The 17,200-nt window shown below is 37.0% G+C and overlaps 1 protein-coding gene across 6 annotated transcripts; it reads left to right on the top strand.

Moving 5' to 3' along the window:
• Nucleotides 1–478: 478 nt before the first annotated feature.
• On the top strand, nt 479–17,120 carry LOC136785292 (protein bicaudal C homolog 1-like). Of its 6 annotated transcripts, XM_066746336.1 has the most exons (16): nt 479–569; nt 670–762; nt 2,244–2,496; nt 4,220–4,263; nt 8,388–8,457; nt 9,747–9,826; nt 10,741–10,956; nt 11,035–11,274; nt 11,348–11,566; nt 11,647–11,953; nt 12,045–12,422; nt 12,702–12,803; nt 12,898–13,148; nt 13,450–13,669; nt 13,890–14,009; nt 14,449–17,120. In XM_066746336.1, exons 3-16 carry the CDS (start codon nt 2,277–2,279, stop codon nt 14,589–14,591), a joined length of 2,610 nt encoding a protein of 869 aa, XP_066602433.1. In that variant the 5' UTR covers nt 479–569; nt 670–762; nt 2,244–2,276; the 3' UTR covers nt 14,592–17,120. The 6 variants fall into 6 exon arrangements, with proteins under 6 accessions (XP_066602433.1, XP_066602432.1, XP_066602434.1 ...); XM_066746335.1 differs by having other exon boundaries at nt 487–762; XM_066746337.1 differs by having other exon boundaries at nt 487–762; nt 10,744–10,956.
• Nucleotides 17,121–17,200: the final 80 nt, after the last annotated feature.

Below are 17,200 nucleotides of genomic sequence, written 5' to 3' on the forward strand. Positions count from 1 at the left end.
AATTAGAAAGATCATCGCGGATAGAAGCCAAACTATTTTACATATCATTATATACATAAATAATTACAGAATTAATAGTAAATAATTAAAAAAATAATGCATTGTGACACAAGTAAGATGTTTTCAGTACAATAGAGTGGGTTATAATCGTGGGAGATGTTGATGGGATGCAGTGGGATTTGACCGAATAAAATAGGATGTTAAAAGTGAGAAAGATAGATAAATAAATAGAGAGAGAGAGAGAGAGAGAGAGAGAGAGAGAGAGAGAGAGAGAGAGAGAGAGAGAGAGAGAGAGGGTAGGAGAGAGAAAGTGCGCGCGTGTAGATATGCGCTGGAGAAGGAGGGAGTAAGGAGAAGGAAAGAAAATATATGTAGATTAGAGAGGGAGTAAGGGAGAGGGAGAGCGAAAGGGTAAGAAAGTAAAGCTGGCGGTAGAGGAAGGTGTGTAAGTAAGTAAGCGGTTTAAGGTAAACTCTTCTCGTTCTCTCTCGATCGGAGCAGTCTCTCGTGACGGTGTCAAGGTGACAGCCGGCAGGAAGGCAGGCAGTCGGCCAGGAAGGAACAAGCAGGTGACAGGATCAAACAGATCTCGCGTCACGTTCGCGTTATCCTCATCACTCTGATAAGCATTCTTCTCATTGCGCTTTTTTCTCCATCGACGAGACGCAGACACAGCCACGTGGACCTACACACACGGGGAAGAGCTTCATCTCACACCGGCTACCAAGCAGTATTCCTCGCTTTTGCTGCACCTGAGCACAGGTTTGTCTCTAATGTTCCGTGCGCAACCTTCCATTATCCTCTCTTATCTCAATAATTGATGCACTCGTCTGTTATTTCATTGGTTATTTATCAATATGGCTGATAGAAGACTATTATTGTGTGCCAGTGGCTGTGGAATAGACTCCTTGTAAGGGACTACGTGTATACGCCTAATGTGTAAGCAATACAAGGATAACGAACTGTGCGATACTGCGGGAGGTCACCCGGGTGGTCATTGAACCATCCTAGCCAATTTATTTCGAACCATTTTGAACTTGAAGCACGTAACGATAACTGAAATTTATTTCCAATATTTTTCATCATCGCCAAACTCGATGTATACAGTGTATACGTACGATTCTAATTTATCTAATTATTTTTCTGTTGATTTATTACTTTCTGTACCGTTCTATCGTGGATGGATCTTCGTTCGAGTAATGTTTCACGAAACACTTGCCATCAATCATGTTTATGCTATTATTCCATTTAGTCGTTGTGCTTCACCTTTAAATTTCATAGTTCTTGAACATTGTGTTAGACGCTTATACAGAGATTGGATGCATAGTGTTTCATCTTGATGCATTTGCAAATGTTTTACTAATTTATTCATACAAAAATATAAAAATACTTTTAATCAAGTAATTATGTTAAAAATCTTAATTAGAGTCTAGATAATGTGTATTTAGTAACTGAAAGTTTTTTTCTTTTCGAGTTTTGTTACGGATTTAATTTTAATTCGGTGTTTGAGAATAAAATTAGGATAAAGATGGATGAGCAGTTAAATTCAGAAGGACAAAGAGAGAGAGAGAGAGAATGTAGTGTAGGGTGGTACATTGTTTTCATTAGAGGCATCAGGCAGTAGGTTTCGTGACTTTAGAAGGTACGTGTTAGACGTATATATATCTATATATCTCTTACGGGACACGTGGCCGTGAAAACAACTTTTTGCACAAGCGAGAGCTTTCAGAGGACTCCGAAATGTTAGGCAGCACCACTGTGGCACTAAGCGGGCAAGATGCGTGATGCTATCAAGAAAAAACACCTTTCGTGATTCAAGTCACTCGAAAATACAGCAAAAGTTTGTAGTCGTTTACCTTTTTTCTAATCCAGCTGCACTGCCAATAACGTTGACTTCTTGATAAATAAACAGGTGCGTTTTATAACGTGAAATTGCACATTGATGTTTTTATTAATTTTAATTTCATCTCATTTCACATGCTCGTTTTTACAATGCAGTCACATTCTTCTTTGATATCCTTTACATGACTTAAAGCATTGATAATTTTTTGGCTTCGAATCATAAAAGTCCCCCTACCCTCTCTCTCTCTCTCTCTTTATCTGTGACTATAGGTTTTTAAAGTATTTATTAAAAAATTAGATATAAAAATAGTGTTTTTTTTTTTTATTGGAATGGAAGAAAAGAGATTAAAAATGAGATGTATATGAATTTTGGTGAATTGTTATTTTGATTTGCCACCCAGGTTGGCTTTGTCAGCAGCAGGCCGTTGCAAAGTATGAGGTCCGACGAGATGGTCCAGACTGAACGCAGGACGACCGAGACCATGTCCGAGGCGTCGGAGGGTACCGCAACCAGCAGTGTTTCCGGCAAATCGGGCTTCGAGAGTCGCGAAGATCTCAACAACCTAGCTGTTATCCTTGGCATTAGTAATCCAGAAGATTTGCAACAGGAACGCTTTCGCGTTGATCGACGAAAATTGGAACACATGCTTGTTGGTGAGCTAATGTTATTTTAAATTTTCTCCCATTTCCATTTAACGACCATTAAACCAATTTTTACTTCAAAAACTATCAATTTTTATGTAAAAGATATTTTTTTTAATTTACCTCAAAGTATGGCAGTGAAAGCTCATTTATCTTTGTAACTTCAAAAAATATCAAATTATTACATGTATATTTTTTTAGCTTTTTTATTTAATAGCAAAAAGGTATTGTTTAAAAAACCTGATGTCTTTTATGGTAACGGAGATGGATAAATTTTTATGTCCAGTTTTACGGACGAGTTAAAGTAAACACCCTGTATATCTTCACCTATCATTAGTTTGCCAATTGTTATTTTTATCATTTTTATTATTTTTTTATTGTTCTTATTATTGGCATCGTGGCTACTCGCATCATTATTGTTATTGATTCTTTATTTCAACTCCCTCTCAACACACACTGCATCTCTTTGTTTTGCAATCTATTCGGTTGTAATAGAAATATATATTTAAATAATTTTTGCAATGTTCCAATTTCGATCGCTCTTTAATGGAGTGCTTATAAGCAAAAATCGCGTGGAGTCACAGGGTTGTTGAAATTTGCAAGAAATTAGATTCTTTGCGGATCATCCACGCCTTGCTTTATTTGCATCTGTAATATATTTGACGTTGAGATTTAAATAGAGCTTCTAAATGTTTGTAAACGTGATTACGGAAATTGTCAGAAATATGGAGACAGTTCAATAATACGGAAGACTTAGATCAACTATGGGAATTTAATTTGTAAACGTTTATTAGAGTTCAGTATAGTTGCGTGTACCTATATGGTGATGTAAACATTCGCGACAACTGTTTTCTATCTATAAATCTAATTTAATTTCTCTATCAAACAATACAATAATAATTAAAAATTTCAAACCCTATAATAATTAAATACTTGATCTGCCTTGCAAACATTTATGACCCATCTCTTAATTTGCACGATTTATCTGCTAATATAAGGGATATCAACTCGCTAATGTAAACTACTATTTTTAGTATTAAACAATAAGAGTGATAGCAAAATTTAAATGTTTTTATTTAATAATAAATTTTCAACGACACTTTTGTCGTAATATAAAAATTAAACAAATCTTATTGAAAGAAACCAAGAAAAGAAAGGAAGAAATACATAGTAAGTATCATCAGAGTAATAAATTAAACAAATCTTTTTTTTAAGTTGCTCGATCGTTGAATTCGGTGGAAGAATATTTTAGTTTTACTAGGAATAAAATTAACTTGGTTCTCGTATTTTTAATACATTATTCGCAAATAAAATAAAATGTGCTGTAAGAAACGTCGTAGGAAAGGGTCGAACAAGGAAATACTTTTTGCGTTACAGTAAACTACTTTAAAGTTGGTCGATCTAATTTTTAAACACTCTATATATAATCTCGGACTCTGACTAGTATAATATGCATAAATATACAGAGTGTATCGCTTAATCCACCCAGAGCATGGACGCACCAAGTCATTTATCTTCGTGCCTACAAGAGTTATCAATTTTTGCACAAGACCTCTCTTCATGAAAATACGAAAAAGTTTGGAAAAGATCCTATGGAAAAAATTACCATCTCTCTTAGCAATACAAATAAATGAATTATTATCAGATTCACATGCAAGAAGCCTGTTTAAGCGGTACACCCTATATATATATACATAAAATTATAAGTGCAACAATGAAGTTTTTATCGTTTCAGGAGATGGTGAAGCTGCGGAGCTAGCAAACACGTTCTTCCATAAAGTGAGTTTTTATTATTTTTCAAAAGTAAAACTGTTTTCAAAATCAATGACGAAACTTTTCACAAGTGACTGAAAAGAATCCTTAATTTAGCGATCGCTTACATCGCGATCAATTGCGAAATTTTGCAACTATCTACATATATAATATTATGCTTGCTGAATATCTGTTAATGCTGTATAATGCAGTCGCGCACACACACACACACACATACAGACAAAGGTACACGTAGACGCACGCGCACTTTACTATATAGAGTGGAAAGAAACTTTGCGGAAGAATCGTTACGATCGATTTCTCAGCCTTGTGCTCCGTAGGATAAATGAAAAATCAGGCATTTAGAACGGAGAAACTGAAATATTCGCTTAAGCTCGAACGATCGGTTCATGGTTCTCGTTGGATGGGGGGATAACGTAATTTGAAATCAAAATCGTTTAAGAGCAAAGCAGGAAGCTTCGTAATATTAGCTCGCACGACATATGTATGTATATATATGCAACACAACATTTCCACTTTCTCTCTCCTTGCCAACCTGCCTGTTTTGCTCGTTTTCTCGCTCACCGCCTGTCCCCAATCAGACAATTCGTTCTCGAGGCACTATTGACTCTACGTTATTGAAGCACTTACCGCCACTCGATAGGAGTCGTCCATCGTCGAATTATCGCTATAAAGAAATGTAAAAAAGTGGACGTATTATTGATGGAAAGGAATTCGGTCGGTAAGCGAATCCACGATCCGCTCAGCGACAAATTTGAAGGCAATGTTTGCGCTTATCCTTATCATCGAGTCGTTGCGTAAAAGGGGACCTGGAAATACACCGCTAGTTTATTTATAGTGCTGTTTTACTCAGCTCTTTTCTACGCATTCATTCCCCTTCCCTCGAGAATTTCAGCAGCGCTTTTACTACCAGTGTCGACAACGAACATCGCGCAATTTCCCACAATTCGTTCCTCTTTTCTCTCTATCCTACCGTAATTAATGTTCCTATTAATTTATTGCTATTATTTCATCACTTTTTTATCCTACTTTCTCCCTCCCTCTCTCTCTCTCTCTCTTTCTATTAGTGTTATTCATTCTTCTGCAACGATAAGCTTCCCCTTCTAAGAATCACTGTAATTTTTGGCTTCGATCGACGACACGCACCACACACATGGTGATAAGATCACGCCAAAGATGCGATAAGATTGTAATAACTCGTCTAAATTTTCAAGGATTCATTTCCTCCTGTTTCTTCTTAATTCGATTATCCATCGTGGGTAAACACAAATTTGTCACATACGTGTCTGCACTGTGTCTAACGTATGTACATTAAACTTTATACCCTGCGTCTCTGAAAATTTCTGTTTTTAATTTTTATTTAAGAAATAAAAATAACATTCCCATTCTTTATTTTCGTTGCTTTATATATCGCTTCTTATATTTTCCCGTTCTCGCGACAAGTCTTTGCTCTTTTGATCTACTATAGTAGATGCTTCTGCTGCTTAATTTTTGTCGAGCAGTGTCATTTTGGAATTTGCAAAGAAAACGATGACTGCTCGAGAATACCACTGCGTATTATATACTAGTATCGTGTAATTTGAGAGAAGAAGAGGTGGAATCCGCGAATATAGTTTAGCGATATACCGTATGGTGCTACGTACTGTAATACGGATTTAGCGAGGGAGGCAAAGAAAAGAGTCGCTAATAATAGCCGATATTAATTTAACCAGAAAACGATATCTGCTCTAGCGCTTTCAAGAGTATCGCGATAAGAAAGTTTTGCTTGTGCGAAAGAGAGTGGGTGTAAAGTTTGTTACTACTGTCAAAGAAGTAAGAGCAAAGATAGAGTGTATATAGGTGCAAGGTTTAAAATTTTGCAGACTTTCTTAGATACGCTTTACATGCCACCGAGGGAATCGAGAAAATTGTATACGCTCGTTCCACCGTTTCGTGTATACGTACAGTATGTATATAGCACATTATATTTTATATTTGCGACTCGGAGTCGTGCTGTTTTGCGTCAACCGTTAACAAGGTTATCCCTCTTATCGTATCACCAGAGATTCGAGCTTCGATTACACGCGAAACTTGAATTCCGAATCTTATCAACTTACTCGCTTATAATGTTTGTCTCTTCTTACTGCGATACTGTAGCTACCATGCAACCGTTGAACGCTCTTTAAAAAAACAATTTGATATATGCGCTTTGCCAAATTTGCCAGCACTTTTATCCAAGTTTAACCCTCGCTCGAGCTTTTCTCTTTTTACAGAAGAGCGAAGAATTTATCGTATCGAATAAGAGAGAAAAAAATGACCGAGAGACATACTTTGAGAGACTAACTCATTCGAAGATTCCCTGCCAAGTATCGACGAGCTACCTGATCATTTGCATACTTATTGAATATTTTTATTATTCGAGGTCGTGAGACGCCTTGCTGGCAAAGATAAGATAGCCGGTAATACACATTTACAGCTAACGAGGGAAATCTGACCGAGCAATTGTTACTCGTTATAATTCCACTTTGCTCCTCACCCCCACTCGCTCCTCCAATAGACCACAAGTTTCCATTACCTTCATTTTCCTAATTAAACTTTGTCGTACATCGAATTCGATGCCAAGAGCTCATCCTTCGGCTATATGAAAGATAATCTGAAATAGAGCTATATGCGAGTGTGTATATATATATATATATAAGTATACATTGTATGTATATATATATATATAGTTGGTGACTTTATTTAGTACTTTTAAATAGGCTCGATACTTAAATATAGCTCGAAAATTTGCTCAGCCTTCGCTCTCTACCGTTTCTCGAAGAATCATGCAGCTCTCGGAGCTGTTTAATATTCGAAAATAAGCTCGCGATCGTTTTTTAAGCAAGATTGTGTAGCCAGAGCTGATTATAAATTCTCGAGTTATGGATTACGCAATGGATATTAATGACGCGCTCGAGTTTCAGTGACTTTGAAGTATTTCTCATAATATGACAAGAACAATAAGTATGGGCAATCTCTTTAAATTGCTCCATATCGATTTAGTTACGTTGATGGCATACGCAATGACAGTGACTATTGTGGGAGAAAAAAGGAGAGAGGAAGAGAGAAGTAAGGAGAAGGAAGAGAACACGCGGGAAGGGGTCAGGATGGAATCGCTACTGCGATTGCGAGTGGGAGGTTCTTCGTTTACAGACTGACCCGTTATGTTATCTGCTGTTAGTCCACCAGTCGTAGCAGCGATTCCGTCGTGGTACAAGCGTTCCTTACTCGCGTCTCGACCTTAGAAACCACAATTCAACCGCTTCCATTTTTCACCTTCCTCCACAGTACGCCCAGTGACCATTAATCTTTGCCATTTAAAAAATTTATGCAAAACAGAGAGAGAGTGAGAAAAAAAGGACTGTAACTTGCACGAAAACAGTTATATATCGGTGCCAAATTCTTTAGTGAAATCAATGAGATTCGTTGGAGTGAAACTGTGCAGACACTGACAAGATGTGCGTTCCGTGAAGTCTATGACTCGTAAAATAACTATAGAAACTCTCTGATTCTTTATACTGATTTTTTGTTCTCTCTCTCTCTCTCCCCCTCTCCCTCTCCCTCTCCCTCTCTCTTTCTGATATATCGTCAGTTTTAAATTACATTTTGTAAATAAGATAAGGAGGAGGAAACTATTATACAAATGCGTTGACTCTGGTGAAATTATAATTTCAATTCGTTTAAAATTGGATAGTGCCGATAGATTATTGTGCATCGACTGTAGTGGTGTGCTCAAAAAGTGCCTCTTTCCTCATAGAAAAGTACAGTAAGAGAAAAAAAAAGACGAAACGTGGCAATTGGCCTATAAAGCACGAGACACCGTTCCTTTTTTGTTTCTCACTCTTTGACTCATCAGATCACATCAGATCGAAGAGTAGACCAAGAAGAGCTAATAAGGACCAGGGCTATGATCGATCATGACCGTGGTAATAAATAGCCACATTTATTAATAATAGTGCACGCGTGCTGCAGTTGATAATTTTCAATTTTGTGCCATCTATTATTGCTTGAATAATACATATATATATATACATTTTATAGCATGCTTTGTTTAATCTAATCCAATAGTGCCGATCGAATTGAACATGTTGCTTTTTTGTTCGTTATTGCAGGTTATGGAGGAAACAAATACTTACATTAGATGGCCTTCGAGACTCAAAATTGGAGCAAAATCAAAAAAAGGTGAGTTTTTCATTTTCCCGTTCCTCGGATATTTCTGACTCACCGTGATTCTCTTTTTAGAAAATTGGAATATTTAATATTACGAAACACAAGTAGAATATTTTGCGTTTTATTGTCAATTTGTGGCATGAGTGTGGACCTGGAGCTCTGGTCACGATGAAATGTGTACTATATATATATAGATAATGGTACACAGAGAAAAGAAATAGGGAAGGGGTGAGAGATGTGTGAGGAAGAGAGGGGAGGGGAAATTGGATATCAGCATTCAGAAATTGTCCCCGTTAAAGTTCGACGACTTTGAAACGACCTTGAAGGCATGAGATGCTTCCGGCGCCGGTTGAGAATCATTTCCAAACATACCGCGGGAAGCTTTCGTCTTCTCATCTTTTTCTTCACCGTACAAACACGTTACAGTTAACTGCTATGCATACTGTGTCCAATGAATACGACTACTTTGCATCAAACTTTAATGTCTTTGCTACTTTCCAACTATTGTACCAATTCTAAAAGGACTGCAATGATACGATCATATAAAATTTCCATTCATCTCTCGACGTGTTTATAATATTATTAAAATCATGAATTATTTAAACTTTAATCTATGCTACTTACACACCCTCGTCTGCCTCAAGATATTTCAATGGTGAGAGTATCAAAGGCGAATGATTGGATGTCTGTGCCTGCTTATGGAAACTTTTCGGTGATTCATTCCTTCCTCGTGATCTAAACAGCTGTTGCTGCTTCCATTATCAGATTCGGATATCGTATTGCACATGGAAATATGTATTAATAATCCGCTTTATTTGAAAACCTTTCGAGCTTTCCGTACAGTCAACATTTCAATGATGTATCTCAATTTTAACAATCACGCAGTCTCTCTTGTTTATCAATTTGACTGGCTAATATTATCTCTCTTTATGATTTTTTTCTCTACTCTTCGTGTATGTATATTGTTTGTATAAAAGCTCAATCAAAATCTCTCCTTCGTAAAAAATGCTATAGCCAAATTTCTTATTTTTAATATTCTCAAATATAATTATCCTTTTGCTTCGGGGCTTTTTAGAATACCAGCCTTTGAAGAATCATGGTCGTCATCAGTCAAAAATGTTGTGTAATTTAAATAAGTCTAAATTTTCATTTTTCTTTATTATTGGATTATTTTGAGATTACTTAATTGAACATGCTTCTCGTAACGATATTTTCTTACTAGAAGTAACGCATAAATTGAAGAATATATGTATATTCGAAATCTCTCGAAGAACACTCAAAACGCTTTTTGTTGCTTGTAGACCCGCACATAAAGGTCGCAGGTCGATCCGATGACGTGCGAGCCGCTAAGGAGAAGATAATGCAAATTTTGGATACACAGGTAAGTTGAATGCAAATGCTTTCCTTAATTAAAATTCTATTTTTAATTTATATCATACGTGTTGTACTATTTATAGAATACGTTTATTGCTTAAATTCTTGTCAAAACTAATCAGAAATAACGCCAATTACGATGAAAGTTATCAGCAAAAATGAATTATCGAGGAATATCTATTTCTAAAAAGTCTAACGTTGAGTGGAAATTTTTTTATTGCAAATATCCAAAGAGTTCAATCTTGATGTGTAAGCAAGATCAAGTTTTGTCTTTTCTTTTCTATCCCGCAAAGATTTCCCCGATTTAATCGTATATCCAATGCGAGTATGTGTGAGTTGCTGAATATAAAAAGAGCCACTTTACACCTATCCGTAATCTTAACCTTTCAGATAATCATTGACTTTGACTCTGACATATGACATGTGTTTTCGTGTATCCTTACGATATGGTAATATTATTATCACTGTAATGACGCTCCGATGCTCCACTTGAAGCTTTATGCACACTATCCTACATTTCATGATTCTGTTCACTCTGAAGAAAACCATATGTCTATTATACTTTTCCTTCCAACTATTTACGAGTATTAACAGAATAGAAAAAAGTGTAATTGGACTTTGGCACTAAACACTCGTTGCAAAAGTTGAGACGTTCCGGAGATTTCTGATTTGTCGATTCGCATAACAGCTTCGACGAGCACCGACTAAGATAATTCTTACGCTAGATAAACGCAGACGAATAAAATAGGAACAAGCAATTGTTTTGAAAAAAATTTATTGATACATATTTTACTAGATAGCTGCAATACTAAGTATAAACTATACTTTCATCGTCTGCCATAAAACTTGGTCTTTGTCATAGTCCTTAATTCTCCTGTAACACAATTGGAAGAAAGGAGTAACAAGATTTTCTTTTAATAGCAGAGTAACAGGGTGACTATGAAACTTGATGTTAGCTACACCGATCACTCTCACATTATCGGCAAGGGCGGATTGACGATAAAACGAGTGATGGAGGAAACTGGTTGTCACATCCATTTTCCTGATAGCAATCGCAGCAATCATCAGGAGAAGAGCAACCAGGTATCCATAGCTGGTGAAATGGAAGGCGTTGAAAAAGCTCGTGCACGAGTTAGAGTAAGCATTTGGCGCGCGTAAACTCGACTGACAAAGTGAAGAGATAAATTAACAAATGATCTGTTGACGTTCTTGCAGAACTTGACACCACTGATTTTCTCGTTCGAGCTGCCATTCATGGGCGCGACTCAGACCACACCAGATTCCACTTCGGCTTATGTAGTTAAGATACAAGAGACTTACAATGTCCAGGTGACATTTAGAACAAGACCAAAACTACATGCTACTCTGGTGGTGGTGAAAGGTTGCGAATGGGAGGTATCTCGCGTCAAAGAAGCCACAATCTTGCTAATACAACATATGTGTGAAAGTTTAGCTGTAAGCATTATTGATACTTGCAAATGTAACGCTATACGAAAAATTCGTATTGACGGTGAGTTTGGTTTTCTAGAGTCAAATACAAGTACAAATGTCGATGGAAATTTCACCTCAACACCACAGTCTAGTACTGGGTAGACAGAGCAGCAATCTGCGAATGATAATGCAGCATACTGCCACTCAAATCATGTTCCCGGATGCTGGCGATCCAAATATTCCAAGCTTGAAGAAAAGCAACGTGACCATCACTGGCTCGATACACAATGTATATTTAGCCAGGCAGCAATTAGTAGTAAGTTGATAAGTATAATCAGCATTATCCTTATTTAAAAATAAAATGTAAAAAATTGTTACAATGATACTTCTCCTCAGGGCTCTCTACCTTTGGTTCTCATGTTTGACCTGCCAGAAGATTCAGTGGCTTCTGTTGACCCTTTAAATATAGCTCAACTAATGCAATCGCTCAATGTATTTATAAATGTGAGACACAAGCCCAAACAGAGTACATTGTCTGTAATCATCAAAGGTATCGAAAGAAATGCAAGCAACGTGTACGAAGCCAGGAAGCAATTGTTGAGTCTGAACGAGCCCAGAGTGCATGCTGAAATACCAGCTACTTATCACATACCAAATGCTGCCAGCAACGTTTTCCATGGAGTTTCTACGAATGGAACTAGCAGTATGATTAATATTAAATCTCTTGCATCGATATTGTTGCTTTGCGTGGGCATTTAGTGGAATTGGAATTTGAAATGTTTTATTTTTTGCAGGTCCCAACAACATAGTTAATGGCTTGCCGGAGAGCCTATCGAACGTATTAACGGTAAATACCCAAACTCCCCCATACTGCATATCACCAATGTCACATTCTCCAACTCCACTGGGCCTTTCGCCACACTGGGGTTTCACACCCATTCCGTCCATATTTTCACCACTTTCGATGCACCATTCTGCTTACCCTTCGTATTCCCACTTGAATCAATTGTTAACGACGCAGCAACTGATGCACAATAACCTCATGAGCCAAAACCACAGTATGTCATCTAATCACAGTGGAAACAGCTTGGGACAAATGAATCAAAATTTCACCAATAGCTTCCCTGGTATAGCAGGTCTGAAAAATTTACCTGACAGTAAAGACAGTAGTGGTAAGTTAAAATACTATTTACTTGTCTCTCTGAATCTTTATGCAATCTAGAAGCTTTTTAAAAAATTATCAATTGGAAATAAACTGTAAAATTGTAGCACAGCCAATTTTTCTAATTTAACTTTATCAATTCGTATGAATGTAATAAATAGCTTACATTATAAAAGGCCAATTTTAAAAAATAAATTTCTTAAAAATTCTGCATTCGTGTGCATAAAGATCCGAAGTCTACTCATTACACCAGAGCATACATTATATTTATCTGAAACGTTATTTCTAGCTTACTCATCTTTAAACAGTGTGATAAGCTCTTTATCTAGTCCAGCTATCAGCCCGCGTAATATATCGCCTGTTAATTCTTCCGATACTAGCACTAATTTAGGTAAGAATGAATATTTTTAATCAAAATTTGTACGGCATAATTTTAGGAATAGACGATTATTAATATTTTCCTTCATTGCAACTCTTTCCTTCAGACATATCAAGCGTTTTATCGGATCTCACTGTATCGGATCGTCGGGCACCAGGATGTGAGAAGAAATCACTGGAAATGGCTGTACAGCATCAGAACCATATTACTCCTTTCGATTACGAGCAGAAGAAAATGTTGGCGACAAAAGCGATTCAGAGCAAACCCAGCGTTTCTGAAGTTCGCACTCCTACCTCAACGTGGTCCGGTTATGGACTTAGTCAAAGTATTCCAGCAGTACCTAGTGACTCGAATAAGGTAAATCCCATGTTATATACCTTGCAATCTAAATATTCTAAAGTACACCCTGTTACATCAAATAGCACTCACATCTGTACGCCTGTCTGTCTGTTTAAACATCCATCTGTCCGTCCTCACAAACACGTTGTTCCAAATGTACGCGATGCATTGCTGTTTAAACTCTGCTCCTCGAGACCCATTAAACGTAGCATAAGATTTTAACAAAGGACAGCATGTAGAATTTGAGATAAACTTTAAGATTCAACTGCATTCTTGTATAACGCAATTAACTTATGAACGGTATGAAATTTTGATTCAGGATTTGACGTTACACCCGTCTGACTTGTGGAAAGAACCAACGACACCGATAGCCAATATGAACTTTTGCGTTGGCTCCAATAAGGACAGAATTGGTCAAATCGGAATGACATCAAATTTATTAGAGCATACCCCAACGTCGCACATAAATAAAATCACATCTCATCGTTATACAGACCTCGCTGGTATGCTGACTGACGTCGGATTAGACAAATATATTCGTAAGTTTTCCTCGCATATTTTATCCTTAACTTTTACTCGCTCTCTACTCTTTTCTATGGTTTTCTCAATAAACTTATAGAATTCTGCTTTATTTCCCATGCTTTCCGCGCAAACCTAGGCAGCTAAACCTGTGTGGTACCACTCGTGCCTGTGTAAAGTGTCTTTAACTATCGACATAACAAACTCCATGCTTTTTTTTCTCATTCTGTTTCTCATTAGGCAACTTCATATCACACGAAGTGGATATGACTATGTTTCCTACTTTGACGGAAAAGGATCTTTCTGAAATTGGAATAACCACCTGGGGTGCTAAACGTAAAATAATGCTATTAATTACTGGTACGTGTGAAGCTTGATACTTGCGCTTATTTCTTTCTACTGCTTGAGCTTGCCTCTACTCCGACTGCTCTTTCCCGTCATATCTCTATCACACTGATAAGTCTAGATTACGTATAAAAGATTTATATACGGGGTGTCCTAAAATTCTGTACTCTGACCGATAAAAAACTCGTGGTACCAAAGAGTCTACGGGAAGACTGTTTCATGCAAAAATTTCAGGGCTTGAACGATCAATTTTCGATCTGATTAATTTGACCTTGGAATGAGTTTTTTTTTTAATTAACGTGACATTGGCTGGAGATTTTTATATGGGAGACGGTTTCAGGAACAGAGTTAAATTTTGCAAGTCATTCTAGTCGGTCCAGACTCTTAGGACACCCTGTACATATTATTAATGCATGAATTCTCTTGACAATGAGGCTCGATACGAATTTTACAGAGATGAAAACGAGAACTAGTCCATTTTCTGGCAGCGCTGCGCCAGGCGCAGAAAGAAAAAGCAGTAACGCGTCATCATCGGTCTCCACTTCGATGAACAAATGCAACTTGGATGCCAAATGGTATAACGAAGTGTGTGAGTAGGCATGATTACACGGAAATGTGACTTTATAAAAGAAAAAGTGACACTGTATTGAAATAATGAACGAGGAATATCGCGTTACACCACTCACGCATATATAGACTGCATAATACCGAAGAGTGTCACGCGTTTATCAGCGATTAGAAAATGGACAGGGAAAAAGTCGATTTAGAATGATGAAGACGACGCTAAAAATGATCGAGCTGGATCGAGAAACGATTGGTTTATTAAGTTTGAAACACTCCAGAAATATATACATATATATTTATTCTCGATGCCGGGCAGCTGCTTAGTTTTCTCTAGAGATGCATTACACTTTTTTTTTCATACTAGCAGTTGCCCCGGTACGCGCGAACCAAGTTCCTTTAGATTAAGATAATAAGCATCGATGCTTTGGTAATTTCACATTTATTTGGCGCTAAGTGTCCACTTTCGAGCATCGGTGGTTGATATTTCCTATATTTGTGCGATATATATATTGTATATACATGAGTAAGGCTCTCCATCAGCCAACCGTTGTTCGTCAAATCGTGTAAAGTCAAATCAAGTTTTTTTTATGGTCACATGTATCTTTTCGGTGGTGGATGATGACTGTATATGTAGGATTTCAAGTGTTATATCGGGGATCAATTAGCTCTTCGATTGTATTGTTATTACTGTCGTAGCGCAGTAAGGAGGGAAATGAAGAAGTTTTTTAGAGAGAAATTGCGTTGAAGGATAGAAGAAGAAGAGGGGTGATATATGATAATACATAAGTTTATCGGCTTTTCGCTTTAGTACGGTTAAAATATTTAATTCCGACTAAGCTCGAACATCGACTAACCTGTTTAGTACTTTTAAGAACCAACGGATGTGACTGGACACACGGGCAATCTGTAACTGCTGCGCGGCTCTTCGAATCTGCCACTTTTTACAGTGAGGAATGAAAGGATGAGGGACGGAGCGGGTTTCGTAGGGATAGGAAATTAGAGTTTCTCATTGCTGAGGGCCGTTACGTTGCCTTCTATCCAGCTACTTTGGGTTCAATGTCATTTGGACGGTGTCATCGAGTTTTATAATGTACCAAAGTATTTATTATTCAATAGCTAAAATCGTTGTTGGATGCATGAGTATGAATGGATGATAGACTTAACTTATTGGATAAAGCGAAAATTAACGAAGCGCGACAAGAAGCTCTTTATTATAAACGAACCATCTTTGAGAATCGATGCGCCCTCGCAAGTTCACGTAAAACGACGTTCGAAGTGTACATTCGAATGTTCTCCACAATAATTCGTGCCTCGATATTACAAGCATTGTAATGAACGATCGATCGACAAATCGAAAATGTCTAACGAAAATGGATCATCACCGGTTGATTTGAATGCAATCTTTTCTATATATACACTTTTCTTTATTTAGGCAATTCATATTCTACAAGCACGAAAATACTATCGAACATCTCTCTTCCAAATGAATTAGAGAAATCACGTACAGTTAAAGATTAATCTATTATTATATTATAAATAATTTTACGAAAGTAAGATATCTCATTTGATATAAGTTATTGTAATTTTAAACCTTTTTTTTCCTTTTTTTTTTGCATGATCAAGTAAAAGCGTTAGGTAATAATCGAGCTCCGATCATTTTCACGCTACGCGCGCTGAGAAAAAAGGGTGGTAGGGCCGAGGCGTTCGCGGGAGAACAACATAGCCACGCGAGTGAAAAAGAGAAAAACCGTAACCGTGCAGGGGCCATTTCGAGGGAAATGCGAATTTCCTGCGATCAGGGAGATCGAATCGGTAAGGTGAAAACGAAAGGAGAGCAGTGTGGCTCCCCTACTCGGCTCGCCCTCGTATTTAATACGACCTTAAAACGGAAATGCCTAGCGAAACATTTTATCGCTGAGAGTTCTTGACAAAGCTTTTTTGTAGTTAATTTCTTTTTTTTTCCCCACTTTTTTTTAAAGCGTAAATTATTCTCGTTGTGCGCTCTGAATCTGAGCTTTGTGAGCAATCAAAAGATGTAGATTGTAACTAATCATGTATTACGTTCGTCTTCGTTCGCGCGAGCATCTTAATTATGCATATTTGTGCGATTTATGCTCGTACGGATCTTGCATGTGTCCAAGTGTTTGTGTGCATAAGTATGTATGTATCGATGTAAGAGTGTGTATGTATGCATGTATGTACAAATGCCCCTCTGTATGTGTCTACGAACCGTTCAATTTGTATTCAATGAAAAACAACTAAACTCGCAATATATAATGATGTTGATGATGATGATGATGAGAAAGAATGACTGTAACTGATGAACAGATAAAGGTGTATTCTCTAAATCCTTTAATTGATCACATTTAATAGTGAATTAATCGTTATAGCGTCCTTTTCGATAATAAATACAGATTTTTTTATATGACGGCAATATCTTGCAAAAGGTTAGTCGTATACTATATTTTGAAAAATTTTGTACGACAAAGAATGAAATATTTGTAAAACTAGCAAATAGGTTGAAATTCAACTACTATTAAATTACACATAGAATAATCCTTATTAGCGCATTAATGTTCACTGTTTGACGTTCACAGAGTATACCGAACTTTCATTGCAGAGTTTAATAACTTAGTCCTACG

The sequence above is a fragment of the Prorops nasuta genome, unplaced genomic scaffold, assembly GCF_024137725.1.
Source record: "Prorops nasuta isolate Cenicafe-Biocafe unplaced genomic scaffold, Cenicafe_Pnas_1.2 PNAS00228, whole genome shotgun sequence".
Taxonomy (NCBI): domain Eukaryota; kingdom Metazoa; phylum Arthropoda; class Insecta; order Hymenoptera; family Bethylidae; genus Prorops; species Prorops nasuta.